The sequence below is a fragment of the Mesitornis unicolor genome, unplaced genomic scaffold (assembly GCF_000695765.1).
Source record: "Mesitornis unicolor isolate BGI_N332 unplaced genomic scaffold, ASM69576v1 scaffold37779, whole genome shotgun sequence".
Lineage (NCBI taxonomy): Eukaryota > Metazoa > Chordata > Aves > Mesitornithiformes > Mesitornithidae > Mesitornis > Mesitornis unicolor.
The window spans coordinates 16,418-35,256 of NW_010207238.1; the positions used below are offsets into that span (position 1 = coordinate 16,418).

At 56.1% G+C, this 18,839-nt stretch overlaps 1 protein-coding gene across 1 annotated transcript; it reads right to left on the bottom strand.

Moving 5' to 3' along the window:
- Positions 1-13,767: 13,767 nt before the first annotated feature.
- Positions 13,768-17,371, bottom strand: LOC104546625 (kazal-type serine protease inhibitor domain-containing protein 1-like). The gene is made up of 4 exons (XM_010192061.1): positions 16,770-17,371; positions 15,558-15,718; positions 14,067-14,214; positions 13,768-13,853 (listed from the first exon to the last, which is right to left on the bottom strand). The coding sequence occupies exons 1-4, from the start codon at positions 17,275-17,277 to the stop codon at positions 13,768-13,770; spliced, it is 903 nt and encodes a 300-aa protein (XP_010190363.1). The 5' UTR covers positions 17,278-17,371.
- Between the last annotated feature and the right edge of the window lie 1,468 nt (positions 17,372-18,839).

An 18,839-nucleotide genomic window follows, 5' to 3' on the forward strand; every position in this document is an offset into this window, starting at 1 on the left:
CTCTCGTCTTTTTTGAATGTCAGGGTTCCAGGGCACATCCAGGACCTGCTCTGAGAGCCTTCTGACCCATCTGCCCAGGCATTGGGTGGCAGAGGTCGTAGTGCATCTGCCAAATCCTTGGAAGAAACACACATGCACCCAAAGCAGCTGCTGTCCCTGTGCACCCTCACCCATGGCTGCTCCAGCTGATGCTGTACCTGAGCTCTGCCCAGCCTGGGCACCAGCTATCCCATTACCCACCTCCCCATAACTGCTGTCACAGGCTGTGGGCTTACTCTGTAGGGTTGGGTCCAGCTTGTTGAATACAGTGGTTTGAGGGCTCATGAAGCACTGGGAGATTGGCTTTGCCTGGTAACCAACCCTCAATAGCAATGCAAGGAGGATGGCAACGGTCAGGAGAGTAGGGTTATGCGTTTCCATCCCGTTGAGTCTTCTCTCAACCCAGCAGCTTTCTGTCTACATATGCTACCTGCAATTCAGCAAGTTTCCCATCTAATTGCTGTACAAGCCTAGGATTACTTGGTCTCCAGAGCTCAATGGAGCAACCTTAGCTTGTGATTAGGTGTTGTGAAGGGGTTGGGATCATCCAGCTGCTCACTTGCTGTCTCCACCAGCAGTCTGGCACTGTGGCAAGGGAAGGGCTCACGGCTGCACATCGGCATCGAGCAGCACTGCTGCTCTCCAGCATCCACACAGACCCACAGCCTTTCATCATTCCCGAGTGATGAATATCCACCTTAATGAATGGAGGGAAATTGGATTAGTGCTGAACACCCATGTGCTTAAACTGTGCCTGATTAAACCCCCATCTGTGCAGGGAAAGGCCAAGTCTTGCCGCCACTCAAAAGCCAGGGAGCTGGCAGTACTTGTGCACGGCCTCATCTGCAGCCTGTTTGGACATTTCAGGTGTTGAGGAGCTTTTTCCCTGTCTCTACCCCTGGCAAACTACCCCTTGAAGGCTGAGCTGGGAAGTTTGGGGCTGTTTTTCTTCAGTTTGCTGACCAGTTTCCAGGGGATGATTTTGCAGCTAAAAGAGGGAAGCTGTATGTGTAATCTCTGGGCTTGTTACCAGGTCCTTGCCTCAGCTGGGGAAAAATCAGTCCCATCCTCCCATGCCTCAGTTTCTCCATCTCCAACTGCTATCAACAAGGGCTTGAGCTTGACCAGGGGCCCTCATGCCCATTTTGATAAGCTCAATCCAGCAGACCCTACATGGCATTTTCTCTGGGCCTGAAATCCCACCATGGCTCTTCCTTGTGCCAGCTCCAGTGGCATCTCCATCCTCCCATCCAGGAGATGGCACTGACCCACAGACCCTCCATCCCGGGAAGCTCATAGCCCTTGAATGGCTGCCCTTTGCTGCAGACCCTGGGGACAGTAGTGAAACCTGATGCCAGGCTGCTGCCTGCTCACAATCGTGGTTGCTTGGGACCTTTTTTGGGAACGAACAGCTGCTGGAACCCATCTTGTGGGCAAATGCAACATCCTGGTGTTATCCCAGAGACACAGCCCAAGGAACCCTTTCTGCTGTCCTCCCCAGATACAGGGTCTTCCACATCCAGCACACAGCAAGACACTGCACAACAGCACATACCACACCCGGTCCCCAGCTCTGGCCAGTGCTGCCCCATCCCTCCCCAGACTCCACACACCCACACAGAGGACCAGGAGTTTGGTACATTACCAGCCTGACCATGAGCCACCGTGGATTAGCACAGCCAGAGTTGGCTGCCAAGTGCTTTTGGCATTGATTTTCTCTCATGCTCGTACGAGGTGAGGCTGCAACATCTGCTGAACAGGCATTGGAATGTAACAAAACACTGTTGAAGCTCTGATTGACGGCCCAACGATCCTGCAGAAGAACAGAGCATCAGACAACCAAGCCAAACACCAGCCCCTGGATGGTTTTTCCAGGTTTCCATGCACGGTCAGGCTGTGATTGTCCCTGGGCTCCACTGGGTTCAGAAGAGCAACTGTTGCCTTCACATCTCTTGGAGCTTGGCCACCAGCACTGCTTTAATTGCTGGGCTCCTTTGCTACCAGGTCCTGAGCAGGTAGGTTTGTAGCTGACTTTGTCAGCTGTGTAGTGTCACTGCTGTCCCAGCCTTGCTGTGAGGTGGCTGTGGGGCCACTCCACCCCAAGGATGCCACCACAGGGACCGATGAGCACCCAGGGCATGGGGCTGCAGGGAACAAGGGGGATGATCACCACTGTCCTTTGCCAAGGTGGCATTACAGCCCAGCACAGCATCACGAGGGAGCCTACAAGCACCCAGGCTCTCCCCCCACTCCATATTCCCATAGGGGAAACTTTCCAGTCCAGGACAAGGTTGCCACCAAGGATCCTTCACAGGTAATGGGAGCTCAGGCTCTGTAACACCCAGGCTTCTGCCCAAGACCACAGGCACATCCTGGCCCTGGGGCTGTGCTCCCAACTTGCTCACCCTGGGGCAACCCATCCCAGACCACCCCATGTGTCTCTGCACATCTATATCCCACTCACACTGAGACAGCTTGAACACCTAAATCTGACACCCACTTCCCGCAAGGACCACACCATGAAAACCCTGACCCAGCTTGCCTGCAAACACACCCCAAACAAGCTTTGCCCCCCTGTTCCACAAGCCAAGGTGGTGAGGAGCCCTCACTAACACACCTAGCAGGGAAGGACTGCAGTTGCCAGCAGCTCTTCAAGCGTAATGAAACTCTCAGGTATCCCAGTCTGGCCAAATCACCTCCTACAGACGCAGCGCAGTGCTGGAGTAGCAATAAAAGTGTCAGGGACATCTTCTCGTGCATCACCAGACTGCAGCATTTCAGGAGTGGCCTGCGCAGAGGTTAATTATTGCTTCCCTCTCTTCCCCACTCGCTCCCAGTTTAAGATGGATCTGACTGTCAAGAGGGGTGACAGATGAAGACAAAGCACAGGTACGGCTCCCATGAACTCTGCGCCTGCCTGTATCATCCTAGAGCAGCTGGGAGCGTATGGAGCCGAGCTGGGGGGAGGAAGAAGTGGGGGCGAGGAGAGGGAAGAGTTGAGAAAGCAGCAACCCTACCAGCGCTGGAGCAATTCTGCTGCGGGGGCCGTGGGCTTGCTGGACTGAGAGAAGAGAAATTACAGCTCCTTTCACCCCACTCTTAAGGCAGAGGGATCTTTTTTTTGCCTCCCTGCCTCTTCATGCAACTTCAGGGCTTCATGTCATATTGGCAGAGACCTCTCCCCAAACATCAAGGATTTAGGCTGACCACGAGAAAGAGCACATGGTCAGATGCCTTCTGCTCCATGGAGTTCCCATCACTGCAAGCACAAATACATATTTGAGCATCTCCACCTTGAGATATAATGTAAAAAAATCTGGGATCAAGGTTCCAGCTCTGCCACTATCACAGGTCTCTGAATTCCCATGCCATAAAGCAGCCTCTGGCTGGGATACCACTGGAGTCTTTTGGATGAAAGAAGGTTTGGGGGTGCTGCTATGGGTGGTCCCCAGCAGACAGACAGCACTGAGCATCTCTTTTCAATGTGCAGTGCCGGATGACTTGTCCTTCACTTTCCTCCCTGGCCCATGGCTTTAGTGCTAGCATAATTATTGCCATTAAAACATTTCTTTGACCACTGGAGGCAGAAGAGATGACCATGACCTTTCTCTCCATTTCCCAGGACACATCCCTCTCTCCAGAGAAGCTTTCAGATTTGTTGGCCTGTTTTGACTACCCTTGTCCTCCATCACCAGACCCACTGCCCAGGGGGCACCCAGCCCCACTGTCCCCAGCAGGGACAGAACACAGCTGCCTTGAAAGCAGCTTCTCTCCCTTTTCCAGCCAGATGGGGAAAATCAGTTCCTATGCAGCAGACAGGAGCACATCAGGCTCTCCCAGGAAAAGCCAGCTGCTTTGCCTCCCAGGCAGTTTTTCGGTAGTTAAGGGATGCTGTGACAGGGGAGCACGTGCTGGTTTTCCCCGCTGCCCCCGCACAGGAGTTCCCCAGGCTGCGGGAGCAGGGGCCAGCCTTTTCCATTTCAGCAGGGCTTGGAGGGGTTCATCAGGAAGATTAATTCTTACCCCTTCTCCTGGCTCTCACCACTATCTGGTTTAGCTCTCGCCCATGTTGAAGGGCTGCCAAAGCAGCACTCAGCATCTGGCTTCAAGGGGCTGCAGGCTGGGCACCACAAGCCTGGGAGATGCCAGCTGCTTCAGTCAGAGCAGCACCTGGGTCTCCATCTCCTGCCTTCCCCTTGCTAATGAGCACCATAGCCAGCTCAGAGGGGTAGAGACAACCACAGGCACCCAAGATGGGAAGTTACCCCCATTCCCACTTCCCAGAAGGGTCTGATTTGTCTTATGCCATCAGCTGAGGGATGAGAAATGCCACCATTGGCAGTTTTCATCCCCGTGAAAAGGTTTTTGCAGGTGACCCCAATGGGAAGGCCTGCCTCAAGCCATTCCCAGACAGTGCCTTTCCTTTCCAGGCTTTCTGGCCGTTTCAGCCTCATCTGATGCCATTTAGCTGCAGTTGCTGAAGGAAACATCACTTCAAATTAAAACAAAGGGGAGCACTTCAGCTGGACAACTTTGAAGTAGGAAGTTTTGATAAAAGCCTGTATTTCCTTCCCCTCTTGATCTTTTTTTTCTCCTCCCCTCTCCACATGGTGAGCTTTGGCATCACTGCTCCCACACAGCCAAGGGAAAGGGTGTGTGTGACCTGCCCCCCCAAACAGGGGCATCTCCCCTCACTCAGCCAAACAGCTTCTCCCCCAGGACAACAGGCTCAGTGCCAGAAGCTGAACCCTGGTTCAATCACTCTGTATCACCCAGCTGCAAGACAGTAGATTTAAAGCAAAGACACCCAGAGGTCCCGTCTCCTTCTGTGTGCACGCTAAACAGGCCAGCTCCCAGTGCAGGGAGGGTGCAGAGCCCAGAAGATATTTCCAAAGACAGAGGAGAGGAACAGAACAATTATCCCAACCCACCATCAGCCTATCCCATGGCTTATACACTGATGTTGCCACGTTGCAACCAGGGTAGGATGGCCTCTTCAGAGCCAGAACTGTTGTGCCTCATTTATACCATGGGAATAAATGAGAAAGTACTTTTAAGCTGCCATTTAGTTATCCCCTGCCTTCCACACGGCTCCCATGACTCCAGGAAGCTCTCATCTCCACAGCTGCTTTCCTGAATCCTTTTGAACCCCAGTGCTGAGCCCCAGGCAGTGCAGGCCACCGGTGCACCAGCAAGCCAGGGCTCTGCCCAGCCTCTGGGAAGCATCGCCTTGGATGAAGGCTCATCTCCTGCCTTCTCACTAGCCCTCCTGGAGGGCAGTGGGAGCACCTGGGATGCAGGCAACTGTGCCTGCTGGTGAGGGCATATAGGGAAAAGCTCAGAGCGTGTCCTTTCCCCATGCGACAGCTAAACAAGCCAAGACAATTAAATGTGCCATTTGATGGCTGCCTGACAGAGCCGGAGTTTCTCTTTTAATAAAAGGCCTCTTTCCTGAAGTCGCTCAGGCTGCAGCAAGGGCTGCAGCTCATGAAGTGCAAGAGCCCTTCACATTTAATTAAACAGCCTATCCAAGCCTGCCTTGTGTTGGCAGAGCTCACCGCGCTGCCGGAGATGCCCTGGCACCTTGCTCCTACCACAGCCCTCGCTGGGTGAAATGCCACAGCCTGGGCTCTTTGGACCCCCAAATCCACCTGCAAACCTTGGCACAGACAGAGCTGAGCCCCAGCATGATGCCACCCTGAACTGAGTTGCTGTGCCCTCAGATATCAGTGCCCAGAGGGTACATAGATCTTGCAGAACTGCTGTCCCCTGCGATGTTACCTCTGCTCTCCAGAGAGGCTGAGATCCAGCAGCTCATTACATGCAGACTACAGAAATGAGGTTCTTTGGGAGGTCTCTGGGGTATGAGACAGTCTGCATGAGACAGCCAAGGACAGGGGACCCCCTATGTGGGTTTAGCCTCCACTTCTCTGACCTGCAACTACAGAGGCCACCCCACAGCTGGGATGTCATGGCCATGGCCTCCCTGAGCCCCACGCGGTCAGCACCGGCTTCTGCCTGTCGCCAGCTCTGGTCCTCATCAGAGAGAGGAGGGGAAATGCCCTGCTCTTGCCCAGGGCAGATAAGAGAGATGGATAAGGATGGGGGCAGAGGGGAGGCCAGGATTTGGGTAGCTTGACTGGCTTTTTTGGAAAGCACTTGCTTTGCTGAGACCTGCAGCTTAACCCCTCCTTCCCCAAGGCCAGAGAAAGCAGCCAGTGGGAGAGAGCTGGGGTGTGAGATGGCTCCTGAGGACACCATACTAATGCACACAGTGCTTTTGGCCCTCTCGTCATATTTAAAATGAACCTTTTTAAGTTTTTGGATTCCTTTTGGAATCGGCAGCGCTTGTTTTATGGCTACTCCATCCTTGGACAGGACAGGCAGCATCTTCTCTCCCTAAACACTTGTGAGGAAACTGCTGCTCCCATCCTGTGACTGCAGCAGCCCAGTGGCTGATGGTTTGTTATTTGCAGGCACAGGCGCTTCAATCCACTGGCAGCTCTACTTGCAGGACACACCAGGCCAGAGCTCCCAAGACCCTCTTGGTCCCACTGACCGCAGCCAAGATGCAATAACAGAGGGGTTTTTTCTGTTTTTTTCCTCCCTACCTGAGGTCTCCTGGCAGAGAAGGACTGGCTCCAGCAGATGCCCCGAAGAGATGCTGAACAGCCACCCCAGCCCTCCACCACATACGGTAACACACATCTGGAAAGCAAGAAGGGTGAACGGGAATGGGAGATGCAAGGCTCCCACTGCTTCTGCTTCTTCTCTCAGCCACGGCTGGGAGAGGGAGGTTATTTAAAGCAGAGGGCACAGGTTGTGCTTTGGATGTGGGCATCCAACCAAGTGAATTTTTGGAGTGTTCACTGGTAGCCCAAAGTTGCTATCCCGTGCCCCGCTTCCTCATTCCCAAACCAGCTCAGCCCAGACAGCCAGGGAGGCTTCTGATGGGTCTGAGCACTCCCAAACCCAACAGGGCTCAGGGTCTGCTCTGCAGAGACCCCATCACTCACACTTTCAGGCCTGCCAAGCTGAAGGCACAGTAATTGCAAGCCAGATACCCCCCCACTTCCGAAACAGCGCGCTCCAGCAAGGACCAGACACAGGGGCTCCCATTTCCGCCTGCCTCTGGCTGTTATGGAGCAGAGAAGTGACAGAGAGCAGCCCCGGGGCAGAAAGGGCTGCGAGGAGAGACAGCAACCAGTGCTCAGATAAGGCAGGTCCCTGCTGAGCACCTCCTTGCTTCCGAGATAACCCCCCCCAGGCGCTCCCCGAAGGGTACCTATGCTCACCGCAGGTTGTGCCCGGGCATGAGTGATTTCCCTGCTCCAGTTTATCCCTCCCTCTCCACGAGTTCAAACCCTGATCCCACATTGAAGCCTCACAGAGGGGGAGAAAGCCCAGATCAAGGTCAGAGGTGCTGGACATAGGGAGCAGATCCGGAACATCAGACAAGCTGAGATGTAACCAGGACTATCTCCACATACCACCAAGGGCAGGTCCTTCCCACAAATGAACATGGGTGAAGCCCAAAAAACCATCTGCATTATGAAGAGACTATCCCCCACCATTCCTTCACATGGAGAGCTGTGAGGGCCCTCCTGTCCTCCTGCGACTGGTGCAACTCCTTGTGGCCCTGCCCAGGGATAGTCACCTCAAGAGGACAGGCAAGACACTATGTCCCTTCACTGGATTCAGGGCAAACATCCCACTCAGCCTTAGCAGTGGACACAGAGTCACATCAACAGCCCTTGGGCTTTTGAAGCCAGAGATAGGGGGAGCTTTCAGCAAACACAGCTGAGGAAAATAAAGCAGTATCAAGTTAAAGCCTTTTACAGGCTCCACCAGGCACCAGTGCCGGCAGAAGCCAGAGGGTGTTACCTAGCATCAATCCCAGCATGAACCCTCTACTGTCAACACCAGCTGAAGAGCCTGCTGAAGCTGCCCCACGCACAGTCCTGCCAGCACTTCAGCCAAGCTGGAGAAAGGAGGCTGTCTGCATAGCTTTATCTGGCTGGGAAGTCCTCCTTGAGACAGGAGGCTGCTCACTCTGCTGGAAGGAGATGCAGGTGCCCTGGAGCCCCTGGCTCAGCTCCAGACCACTCCTTGTCTGGACTGGGACAGAGTTCCCCATCTCCCACTGCCTCAGTGGGGAAGGGACTCTCTGTGGTGTAATGTAGCAAGAGCAAATCTTGCCTCCAGGGAAGTGACTCTCCTTGAGGCCATTCCCCCAAGCCAGATTGCAGGACAGTCGGACAAACCCCACTTCCATAGGGGATCAGCATCAGCAGTCCCCACAACACCTCTTACCCCTCTTCCAGCTGCTGTGCTGGTCTCTGTGTGATTAAGTACTGGTGTTTGCCAGGACTCTTCCCAAAGAGAAAGGGTGCTGCTAAGATGCAAGACCAAGGAGAGAAGGCAAAAAAAGCCACATCTCCTGGGGAAGTGTCAGCACTCAAGCGGTCAGGGAAGACCAGAGCAGGGACAGCAAGAAGGCAGTGCCCCACTCCTGCTATGTGATGAACATGGAGCACTGCCACCTCCTTCATCTGCACACAGAGGTGCCTCCAGGTGTAACTGGACCAGCTACCTCACACTCAGCTCCATCCCTTAGCTGAACCACAACCCCACAAAGCAACAGCTTGTCACCAACCCTCGAGCAGACCTAGGGTCTGGAGGGATGTCCACGCAGCCCAGCAGGCAACGCACACACTTGCTGCAGTGCCAGTCACCAGTTCCTGCCCCCAGATCCTGTAGCACCTCACCTCACACAGCTACACCATCCCCAGGAGCCCAGCTGCCCCCTCTGCCTGGTTTTAAAGGCAGCCCAAGGGGTGGTGAGGGTGGAGCAGGGCATGGCTGCCCAGGTGGAGCTGATTAGGAAGGGATGTGGGCAGGAAGTTCTTGGGGGAAAGAGGCTAAAGCCAAGGCTTTAATCTGCCCTCAGGAGTATGTTGTGATGTTAAGGCTGAGCTCTGCCAAGGCCTCTGGTGCCTGGGCAGCTGAGGGGGTGTAGCAGGCGTGGTGTAGGCAACAGACTGGAGCAGGCAGTGTTTCATACCTTACCCCATGCAATAATCCCCTTTTCACCCTGGGCTGGCTCACATCTCCCTGCCGTGCCCAGGGTCCCTGCAGTTCCAATTTTGGGGATGCATGGCAAAACAAACCTGACTCTGTGTGTCTCTGCAGCCAGCTCGACCAGCCTCTCCCCGCAGCTAGCATCTCCCCACAGCCAGCATCCCCCCGCCTGCCATGACTGATACAGGGAGCCCAGTGCTTTTATTAAACTCTTTGCTTCCTGTTTTAAGCTTAATAATAAATTGGATGTCACATTACAGCTGTGTTTATTAAAACCCATTGGCGTGGGCTCTGCTCTGCAATGGCATTTGAATTATTGAAAGCAACCCCCCGTGGAGACCTATTTGCTGCAAACGCAGGAGGATTTATTTCCATTTTGTTTATCAGTTGGTATAAGTGCTAGGTGGAGGCAGGGAGGTGCTCTTTTTAGTCTCTCCCTGAACCAGTACAACAGGGCAAAGAGGTGTCATGCAGAGGGCACAAGGGAAAATGCCCCCGCCCAGGGATGGGGACAGACTGGGGACAGAAGTCCTGGGTGTAGCTGGCTGCTCTGCCCCACTTGTCTCCCTGGCTTTGGTTGAGCTGCCTATGCCTGGTTGCTCTGTGCCTCAGTTTACCTGTTAGCAGGGTGAAGTTACAGCACTGCAAGTTTCCACCCATGCATGACCAGCATTCAGCTCAGGCTGGCTGAGACCCCTGCCAGAAGCCATCAGCCTCCCATGGGAGACACCCACAGCACAGGGGGACCAACAGGGTGGCTATGAGGGGTTTTGAACTTTTTTGCAGCCCTGGTTTAAAGCACACACCCCAGGACAGAGGTTGAACATCTCCAAGCTCTTCCCCATCCTAGCTGTGTCCACTGCAGTCACCCAAAGTCTGTGTCAAGAGGGTGCTCTGGCTCCTGCGAACATCCCAAGGGACACTTTAGGACCTGCATCCCCCAAGTTGGCATCACCCCCACAGCAAGGCAGAGCTGCTGCCAGGGACAAGGTGAGGGCATGGAGTAGGCAGGGGTGGATTTGGGGGCTTGGAGTGCTCCAGGGATGCCCAAGTCCCCATGTGGCTTCGCCAGCCGCCCAGCACGGTGACAGGGCTCAGCGTGGCCGGTGGCTTTGCCAGGAGATGGCACTGTTTAGCGGCTAATCGCGACAGTGGCCCAAATCTGAACTCTGGGATGGAGGTGCAGATGTGCCTCCTGCTTGAGCCCAGGGGGCAGGGAAGGACAGGGACAGCGTGTTTTCACTGGTGGACCACTTCTATCTTCCAAACCTGGTGAGGTTTCCCTGCAGATCGCTCTGTGGCTTGGTGGCTGCTTGGGGTCCCTGCTGCCAGGCGAGCTCTGGGCAGCACCAAGGTGGTGCAAGGATGGGGGAGGCACCGGGAGTGTCAGGTCGGCTGTTTGGAGAGCAGGGCACCCTGGTGTCACCACTGGGTCAACCGGCAACCATCTCGGTGGCCTCTTGGCCTGCAGCGCACCCTGGAGAGGTCTGAGGACCTGAATGGTGTCCTCACACCAGAGACTGGAGCGATGGGAAGAGCTGAGGTCCAACGGGCGCCTGTAGCAAGGGCTGAGTGTGACATGAACCACGGGTTTGGGGCAGAAATCAGCTGCTTTGGAGGCAGCAGGGGGCTGTTTTACCTGAAATTCCCCTCTAAGTACCCACGGCTGTGAGTACACAACAGGGGTGGCCAAAACGATTGATGGTGGTAGGGCAGTGCCAGTCCTGTGGGTGTCCCTGCAGGGACTAGGATCTGGTGGGTTTTTAACTGCACAGTTTTCGCTCCATTACTGTGTGTCTTCAGGGTCTTTCAAGTGCCGGCAGGACAAGATCCCCTTTCTTTGTCCCCAGCCTTTCAGTGACCTTTCGGTGCTTGGGGAAGTGCCTGCACCCTACTCACCTCAGGCAGCTGGGACGTGCCGGGGCCAGTGCATGCCCAGGGCCAGCAGCCACGTTAGCGTTTCCCCGTCCAGCTGATCCTGTTCCTGACGTCAGCCCAACATCTGGGCTGAGCTGCTGTTCTGAGAGCAGGCAGCTGGGCTGGCGGGAGCTTCTCGGCCCCCACCACCCCCGGAAAGTAACCGCCCCAAAACCTGGCAAGCAAAGAGATTCTGCACTGCACACTGTTGGGGTGCGCTCTCTGTCCCCACACTGATACCAGGTTTGGCTGATTCCCTTGGACACTTCAGGTGCCCAGAGCCAAGCAGAGCATCTGCCATCGGCAGAGCCCAGGGGACCCTCTCCTCAGGGCAGGGGCTGTGGGAAGCATCTAAGCAATCATCAGCAGAGCTGACCAAACATTTTTAGAGCCAACAAATAACCTCAATTAAGCTCTGTGGCAGTGACTGATTCCAGCCATGCAGTGATATTGGCTCCTTTAATTTTTAAGTGGCTGGAAATGGCAAGACTGGAAGCTGGGATGGGGAGCCTCTGTGCCCCTGGGGCTGCTATGCTGCCTCTTGTCTTGGAGGAAGTAGAGCCCCAATACTGGCCGAGCTGTCAGCCTGTAATGCAGACAGCCCTGCAGAGCACAGGGAGAGCCAGGGACGGGGGTCTGACCCACCCAACCCACCCAGCCAGTCCAGCGCTTCACCCACACCCAGAGTGACCTGGATTTGTGCTGGCGTGGGCAGAGGGAGCCTGGCCCTGGGGAGGGTTGGCATGGCAGCTCTGGCCAGGAGCCAACCCAGGGCACCAGTGGGGAGCCCGGTGTGCCGCTCATGCCTGCTGGAGTGCTGGGATGCTCTCAGGTTTCCCTGTGGCAGTCTCTGCCTGAACATGGCCCAGTTCCACCAGCCGATCCATGTGTGAAACAGGGAGGGGATCAGGATGGGCAAAACCACCTCAGCTTCTCCAAAAGCAGGTTTTGCACCCGAAAAAAAAGCAAAATAAGAGCCAACAACAAATTTCTGTTCCTGGTCTCTCCTGAACATCCTCCGACTCTGGTGCAGCAGCCCCAGGAGATGGAAGAAAAAACTAAGGTATGGGTGGCTTTTGCATTTCTCCAGCTGAGAAGGGGTTTGCTGCCAGAGAGAACAGACAGCCCAGCAGGCAGGCAGGCAGGGCACCAGCACTTCTGGCTGTGCCCACTCTGGCTGCGGCACAGGGGCCTGGACTGGCCCAGGCTCACCGACTGTGGGAATTTTGCTCCGCTGCCAACTCCAGACAAATCCCTTTTCTTTGCTTGTTCAGGTTTTGATGCTGTAATTGCATCATCTAAGCCAGCTCTTGAGAGAAAGAGGAAGAAATAAAAAAACAAGGGAAGGAGAGCAGCACGGCGCCCTAGCCACCAGCCTTGTCACATTATGGCTGCTCCTGCCTGGGGACTGGCCAACTCCTTCCTTCTGGGGTCAGGCTCCTTGCCACAGCTCTAGACCTCCCAGAGGCTGGGACTGAGCAACCAGGAGTGTTTTGGTCCACAGGGAGGTTTTGAGTCTCAAAAGTTCTGTAAATGCTGCTAGTACGGGAGGGCAAAGCCCCCCTTCAGTGTGAGCTGTCCCAGGGTGCCTGTGGGAAGCGGTCCTGCCAACTCTTTCCAGGCACAGAGCAGCTCTGGGCTTCCTTCCCATCCTCCCTCAAAATGACAACTTGCTCTAAATCACCAGCTCTGGGAGGCAGGTGAGTTTTCTTTAAAAATAGAGCACTTCCAATGGAAACAGGAGCCTTTTTGTTCTCCAGCCAAGCACAGAGCCACTCTGCATAGGGATGGGGTGACCTGCACAAGGGATGATCTGCTGGGGACCTCCAGGACCAGCTGTGAGCACTGGGACACGCAAGAGGGCTCCTCAACCCAAGCACCTCCAGAATGGACAAGGTAACATCCACGGTGTTCGGACCCTCCCTCACTCCCAGAATATTCCTTGTGGGTACAGGACAGTCACCTGATCTGTGGCAGCTTTGACCTATGTGTATATTTTAACAAACATTAACTGAAATGGCAAAGTAAAGAGCTGTTTGGAAAGGAAATCACAAAGTTGGCCAAAAAAGGCCAGAGAGTTTCTGACCGCATGGGTGGCTGGGCTGGAGAAAAGACAGTACTGAAATCCACAAGTGTATGGTTTCCTCAAATCACTACTTTTCTGGATAAAAACAAAACAGAAGAGGATGTTTTGGCAGCAGGTTCCCTAGGTCCCAGGGAGAAGCCTGACTGTCCCTGTGCTGGGGGGACGCAGATCAGCCCCAGGGGTGATGCACTGGGTGGCACAGTGAGGGCCCAGCCCTCTGCTCTGGCTTCTCAAAAATGCTTTGCACAAGTCAGAGATGTCTCTGCTCTGGTCCCTCTCTCCCGGGGTGGGGGCTATCTCCACTCCCAGCACCAAGCCCTTGTCACACACAGTGTGGCTGTCCCCACAACATCCCACCTGCCACTACACCCCTGCTCAGTGCTGGAGGACAGACCCACCCCACCCCAGGGAGAGCCACCCCCAGTCACAGCCCTGTGCCACCAACCAGCCAGTGTCCCCTCCCCAGGCACCCCCAGCAAAGGGATCTGTCACCCAGTCCCTCACCCCAAAAAAGAGGCTGCTGTGCCAGGACTGTTCAGAGAAGTTTAGCACTGGGCGGGTGCTTGCTCTGGAGATATCCCCAATGCTTGGAAATGGCCACGATGGGCAAGGTGATCTCTGCAGCCGGACATCCCAACTCCAGGCTAGTAATAGTCCTCCTCACTCTCCCCGTAGTCCTCGGGCGTCGTGTGGGGTTTCGGCAGGGAAAAGTCTGTCAGGTTGAGCTGGTCTGAAATGGCAGCATGGGGAACATGTGACATTGTCCTCCTTCATACCTGCCCCCTTACCCACTAGGACCAAAGACAAACCATGCATGGCAGCTTGCTGGGCATCTCCAGCACAGCCCTATGCACCAGCAGCTCCCATCATACCAGTGCACCCTGTCCAAACATCACTTCCCTCATCCCCAAGGTGAGCATGGGGACAGGGACACGGTGCTCACCTGGTGTGAAGACAGTCAGGCTGGCTAATGCCACCACCTCCCCGACCCTGTTCCTGGCGAAGCAGCGGTAGATGCCTTCATCCGTCACCCGCACACCCTGGATCTGAAGCCAGCCCGTCACTTCATACTTCTGGGGACCACCTCTGAACTGCAAGAGCAGGGGATTTCAGTTAGCACCGGGGCTAGAAAACCCCCATGTGGGGCTGGAATGGATGAGAAGAGGGACACAAGCCCAGGAAAATTCTTTGTCCTCCCCCCTAAGTGCCACTCCGGAGGTAGGCACAGACCCCCTGGATGCAGGTCGCTCCTTTTCCCACTACCCAGGCGACGATGGGGGGAATAGGTATCTCCTTGCCCCTGGAAGGGCCTGGGAACCCTGCTTTGGGCAGAACCCTGCGAATGTGCCCTTGACTCCCAGATGTGCCCCCAGTGCCACTATGGTCCCCAGATGGCAGGAGGATGCTGACGTCAGTGATTTGCAGGATGGCAGAAGCAAGGGAGTATCTATGCCATGGATGCAGCCAGCCAGGGATGGCTCAGAGGAGCCCCACGTCCCCTGTTTCAGCAGGCAGTGAGGTCCCAAGACTGCTCTGGCGCCAACCATGCTATTTTCTGTTTATCCCCAGCAAGAAATAGCCTTTTCCTAACCCAGCTGGGCTGCAGCTGTGTTTGCAGGCTGCTATTATGGTGTGGTGGCCTGGGACGGAGGACAGCTGAGTCTCTTCCAGCCAGGCAAGGTAGCCCTGCTTAGGGCAAAGGTCCTTGGCTGGACCCTGCAACAAGGTATGGGGCAATGTGAAGATCAGAAAGAAGGTAGGGTACCAGCACATCACCCTGCAATAGTGCCAAGTCCCACCTGTTCCCATGGTTCCCCCCATCCATCCCACCACAGTTTCCTCCCTGCGAGTGCCTGGCTGCCATGCATAGTCCCTGTGCCTCTGCCCACACACTCTAATAGCTGGGCAGGCCCAGCTGGGCACTATATTTGGGGGTGGCTGCGGGCAGTACACTGGCCTCTGGCTGCGGGAGCCCTGGAAGGTGAGCCCTGCTCGGAGCAATGGGCAGAAAAGGGCAGGGACTGTCTGAGTCTGCTGGTGGGAGCAGAGGATAACCAAGCCTGGAAGGTGTCTCGGGAGGTCTTCTCCTCCAGCCCTGCCAGTGGGATTGTGCATGAAGCCAGCAGGCAGAACAAACTAAAGGCAGGGAGGTGGGAAACCCTGCTGCAGGGCTCTTCAGGTCCTAAATAACATTCATATGTTCAAAAGATACTAGAGAAAATTGCAGAAGAGATGCTATGCTGAAGGCTTCTACAACCGAGAAGGCTCTGCCAGTCCTCATGGTGTGCAGGCTCCAGTCACCCCTTCTCAGACCCAAGCAGCCAGGCTTGGCCACCCCTAGAGGACAACCACCCTCTGATCTGGTTGCCTACAAGCTGTGGGAAGGGCTGAATCACCCTAGAGCCATGTCCAAAGTCCCAGGCGCACCACTCACTTGGACAGAGATGTGGGGGTCATCTCCAGGCAGCAGCATCTCCATGCCATCCTTCCTCCACTCGATGGATGCCATGGGGTAGGCAAAGACCTCGCAGCCGAAGATGACGTCCTGCCCAGTGATGTTCCATGTGTCATAGGGAGGAGAGGTGATCTGGGGCTCTGGGGAGGGGGAACAGGAGGGCAAGATGGGCTCAGAAGTGGTCTCACCCTTGGCAGGTCCCATGGACTCTCCTGAGCTGGTCCACTCCAGGGTGACAGATTTTGGCTCATGTAGAGATGCTGGGCCCTTCCCATGCCCCTCTCTGCTCCCACCAAAGGCAGACCCTCACCTTGCCCCACAACATGGTCCCTACTCACAGCCAGGACTGAGCATTCACTCTCCAGCCCCTCCTGGCCCACAGGGGGTTGCTCTTCCTCCTGGCTTCACTTTCCTCACCTGCACAGTGATGCTCAGAGACACATGGGCAGCAGGGAACAGATCAATAACAGCAACACTACAAAGCAAAGCTCTCCTGCGCCATCTGAGCATGCTCCTCCTGGGGGCCAAAGGGCAAGGGGCACTCATCCAGCTCAAGGCTGGTGGGGATGGATGAGATGGATGAGCTTCCAGCTGAACAAAGCCCAAAAACTCAAGGACATGAAGTTCTACAGAAAATGAAGTCAACCTTGACAGTCCTTGGGCTGTGGTGACAGCACTGGGCAACCTGTGTGGACTGGACAGGCTGGGGCACAGTGTCCCCACCACTGCCTGGCCCCCCAGCCCCTCACTGGGTTTTAACTGAGAGACGGAAATCGCACAGCCAAGTCAAATGAACCCAGGTTTCCATTTGCAGGAGGCAGCCGCATTTCTCGGGAGCGCTGGGCCAGCGTGAACCCAGAACTGCCGCCAAGAATTCGCTAACAATTCCCTGGAACTTCCCCATCTGCTCCAGCAGGATTTGCTGCTTCCCATAAACCCTGCTCCCATTTGGCAAAGCTGCCTCCAGACCTCTCCAGGCACTGAATCCATAGGGGCTGCCCCAGAGCAGCAGGATGGGGGGACTGGGAGGCCCTGCCACTCTATGGAGCAGCTCCCAGCACTGCCGTGACCCTGTGGATGCCGTGGGTTTGCTACCAAGTGAAATAGTGAAGCCAGATCCCCTTGCTTGTCCTTTCCCAAGAGATACAAGCCCCTGTCCCACTGCCCACACAGCAGCTACTGGGGCACTACCTGACTCACAGGGCCCCTCGTGGGCCACGGTGAGGTTGGCATCAGGGTGGGCGCGGGCAACCTCCAGGAACCTGCAGATTTGGGCGTAGGTTCTGCCGTCAGAGCCGCAGAGGGCCAGGCGGGAGAGGCAGGCACACTGGGGCTCCGGCACCTCTCCATGTCGCAGGTCCCCGGCATCCAGCCGGCACTCCAGATGCTCCCCGCACTTGCCGTAGAAGTGGTTGGTATTGTCCAGGTCACATATCTGTCCCTCCAGGTTGGCACACTCCCAGCAGCAGTCACAGGCGTCCCGCACGGTGCCAGCCAGGCACCCGCGTGGCGCCGGGCACTCCTCCGGCCGGCACTCGGCACAGCCCTCCCCTTCTTCCAGCAGCCGCTGCCAGCCTCGCTGGAGGTAGTCGGAGGGGCTAGGAAAAGCCTGGCCCAGCTGGAGCAAGGCCCAGTGCAAAGAGAGCAAGGAAAGCACAAGGCAGCAGGAACTCAGAGTCTTGGCTTCAGACATGTCCATGGCAGCTCCTCTATCCTGGTCCTACCATCACTTGGACAGAGATGTCTGGCACAGCTCCGGCCTCCCTGGCTAGATCTGAGGAGCCATCCTGGCCTGTGAGGAGAGAGAACATATGTTACCAGTACAGGGAACATCTCCCATGTCTCTGAGCCCTGGCTGGCTTGCCCTGAACCACAACACTGTGTGAAGTGCAGGGAAGGGTCGGTTCCAGCCCCTCTCACCCCCAGCCATGTCCTGCCCACTCTGGGGCTCCCCAACCAGCTTCTGCCCCGAGACCCTGAGCATCCTCCAGTGGGATGGTGCTGCTGACCTTACACCCACCAGGTTTCACCTTTCTTTCCTGGCAGCCTGGCAGGCATAGCCCAGCCTGCTCTGACTCCGCCGTGGCCTGGGGACCCACAGGGCTGGAGAGTCTGCTCTGCGCCATCATGACTCAGCTGATTTGTACCCTGCTCCTCGTCTCCTCTCAGGAAGCCACTCTCAAGCCAGGCACCCCTTTCCTTTCCCCATCGCTTTGCAAGAGTCACAAGCCCTGTTTCCTCCCTCAGCATCCAGGCAAGCGCAGTGGAGCGGCTGATCCTGCAGACAAGGGGCTCTTTCCATGCTGGAGGCAGCCAGCTGAGAGAAGCTGAGCCAGAAGGATGCTCCCCACCATGCCTGGCTCTTGTTCTCCTCCCCTCCCTGTGCTGTAACCTCTCTTTTTAGGCACCACTAGCCTGAGCAGGGGAAGAAAATCCTTCCCCCCCGAAAGATCTGCGATTCCCCTCAGTTATCACACAGGCAACTGAGGCTGAGTATGGGGGAACTCAGCACACAAGTGGGCAGTCAGTGAACTAGCATCAGGCCCAGCATGATCAGTCTGTACTGGCACAAGGGAGTCTCTGTCCCCAGACCTGCATTACCACCTCACCCTGTAAGCAGAGAGGCTGATCTGCCCTGGGCTTCCCATCTCTGCTGGAGACACACACGGGGTCTCAAAGCTTGTCCCCAGAAGGGGTGACAATGAACTGAACCCCTTTGCAAGCACCTCTCGGCCCCCTGTTACACCCTGGCTGCCTTCCCTGAGTAAAATTATGGTCCTCAGCCATGAGTGGGGTTGGGGAAGGGACACAGGCAATGAGGCTGCCCCTCCCCTCCTGCTGAGAACCGCATCGAAGGGGAGACTGCAGCCCTCCCCAGCAACCCCCACCAGCTGCATCCTACAGATCCCCCCACCCCCCGGAGCTAACGCATCCCAGAGCTGGGATGGGGTGATGGAGCTGGCCAGGTCGGTGGGTAACACACACACACACACCCCCCAGATAACAAACTGCAAAACTTCGTCCCGTTCACCGGAGACCACCGAGTCCCCCAGGGATAGAAAGGGGCAGTGAGTCCCGGCGCCGAAGTTCCCCCAGCCCTCCCTACCCTGGGCTGCACGGAGCAAGGCTCCAGCCCCCAGCGGATGCGGGAAGGGATAGGAGAGGGGAGGATAACTGCAAAGTTGGTGTTTGGCTCCCCAAGTCCGGGGTGCAGGCGAGGGCTGGCTCTGGGGGTCCCCCAAAAGCCCCCGTAGGGACCCA

What these genes read in the sequence shown, in the direction of transcription:
- LOC104546625 (XM_010192061.1), bottom strand. Translation starts at nt 17,277, where the DNA reads ATGGACATGTCTGAAGCCAAGACTCTGAGTTCCTGCTGCCTTGTGCTT. An exon ending in CGAGGGGCCCTGTGAGTCAG is followed by an intron (nt 15,719 to 16,769) that starts GTAGTGCCCCAG and finishes CCCCCTCCCCAG; the next exon opens with AGCCCCAGATCACCTCTCCT. An exon ending in ACCCCCACATCTCTGTCCAA is followed by an intron (nt 14,215 to 15,557) that starts GTGAGTGGTGCG and finishes CTGCTCTTGCAG; the next exon opens with TTCAGAGGTGGTCCCCAGAA.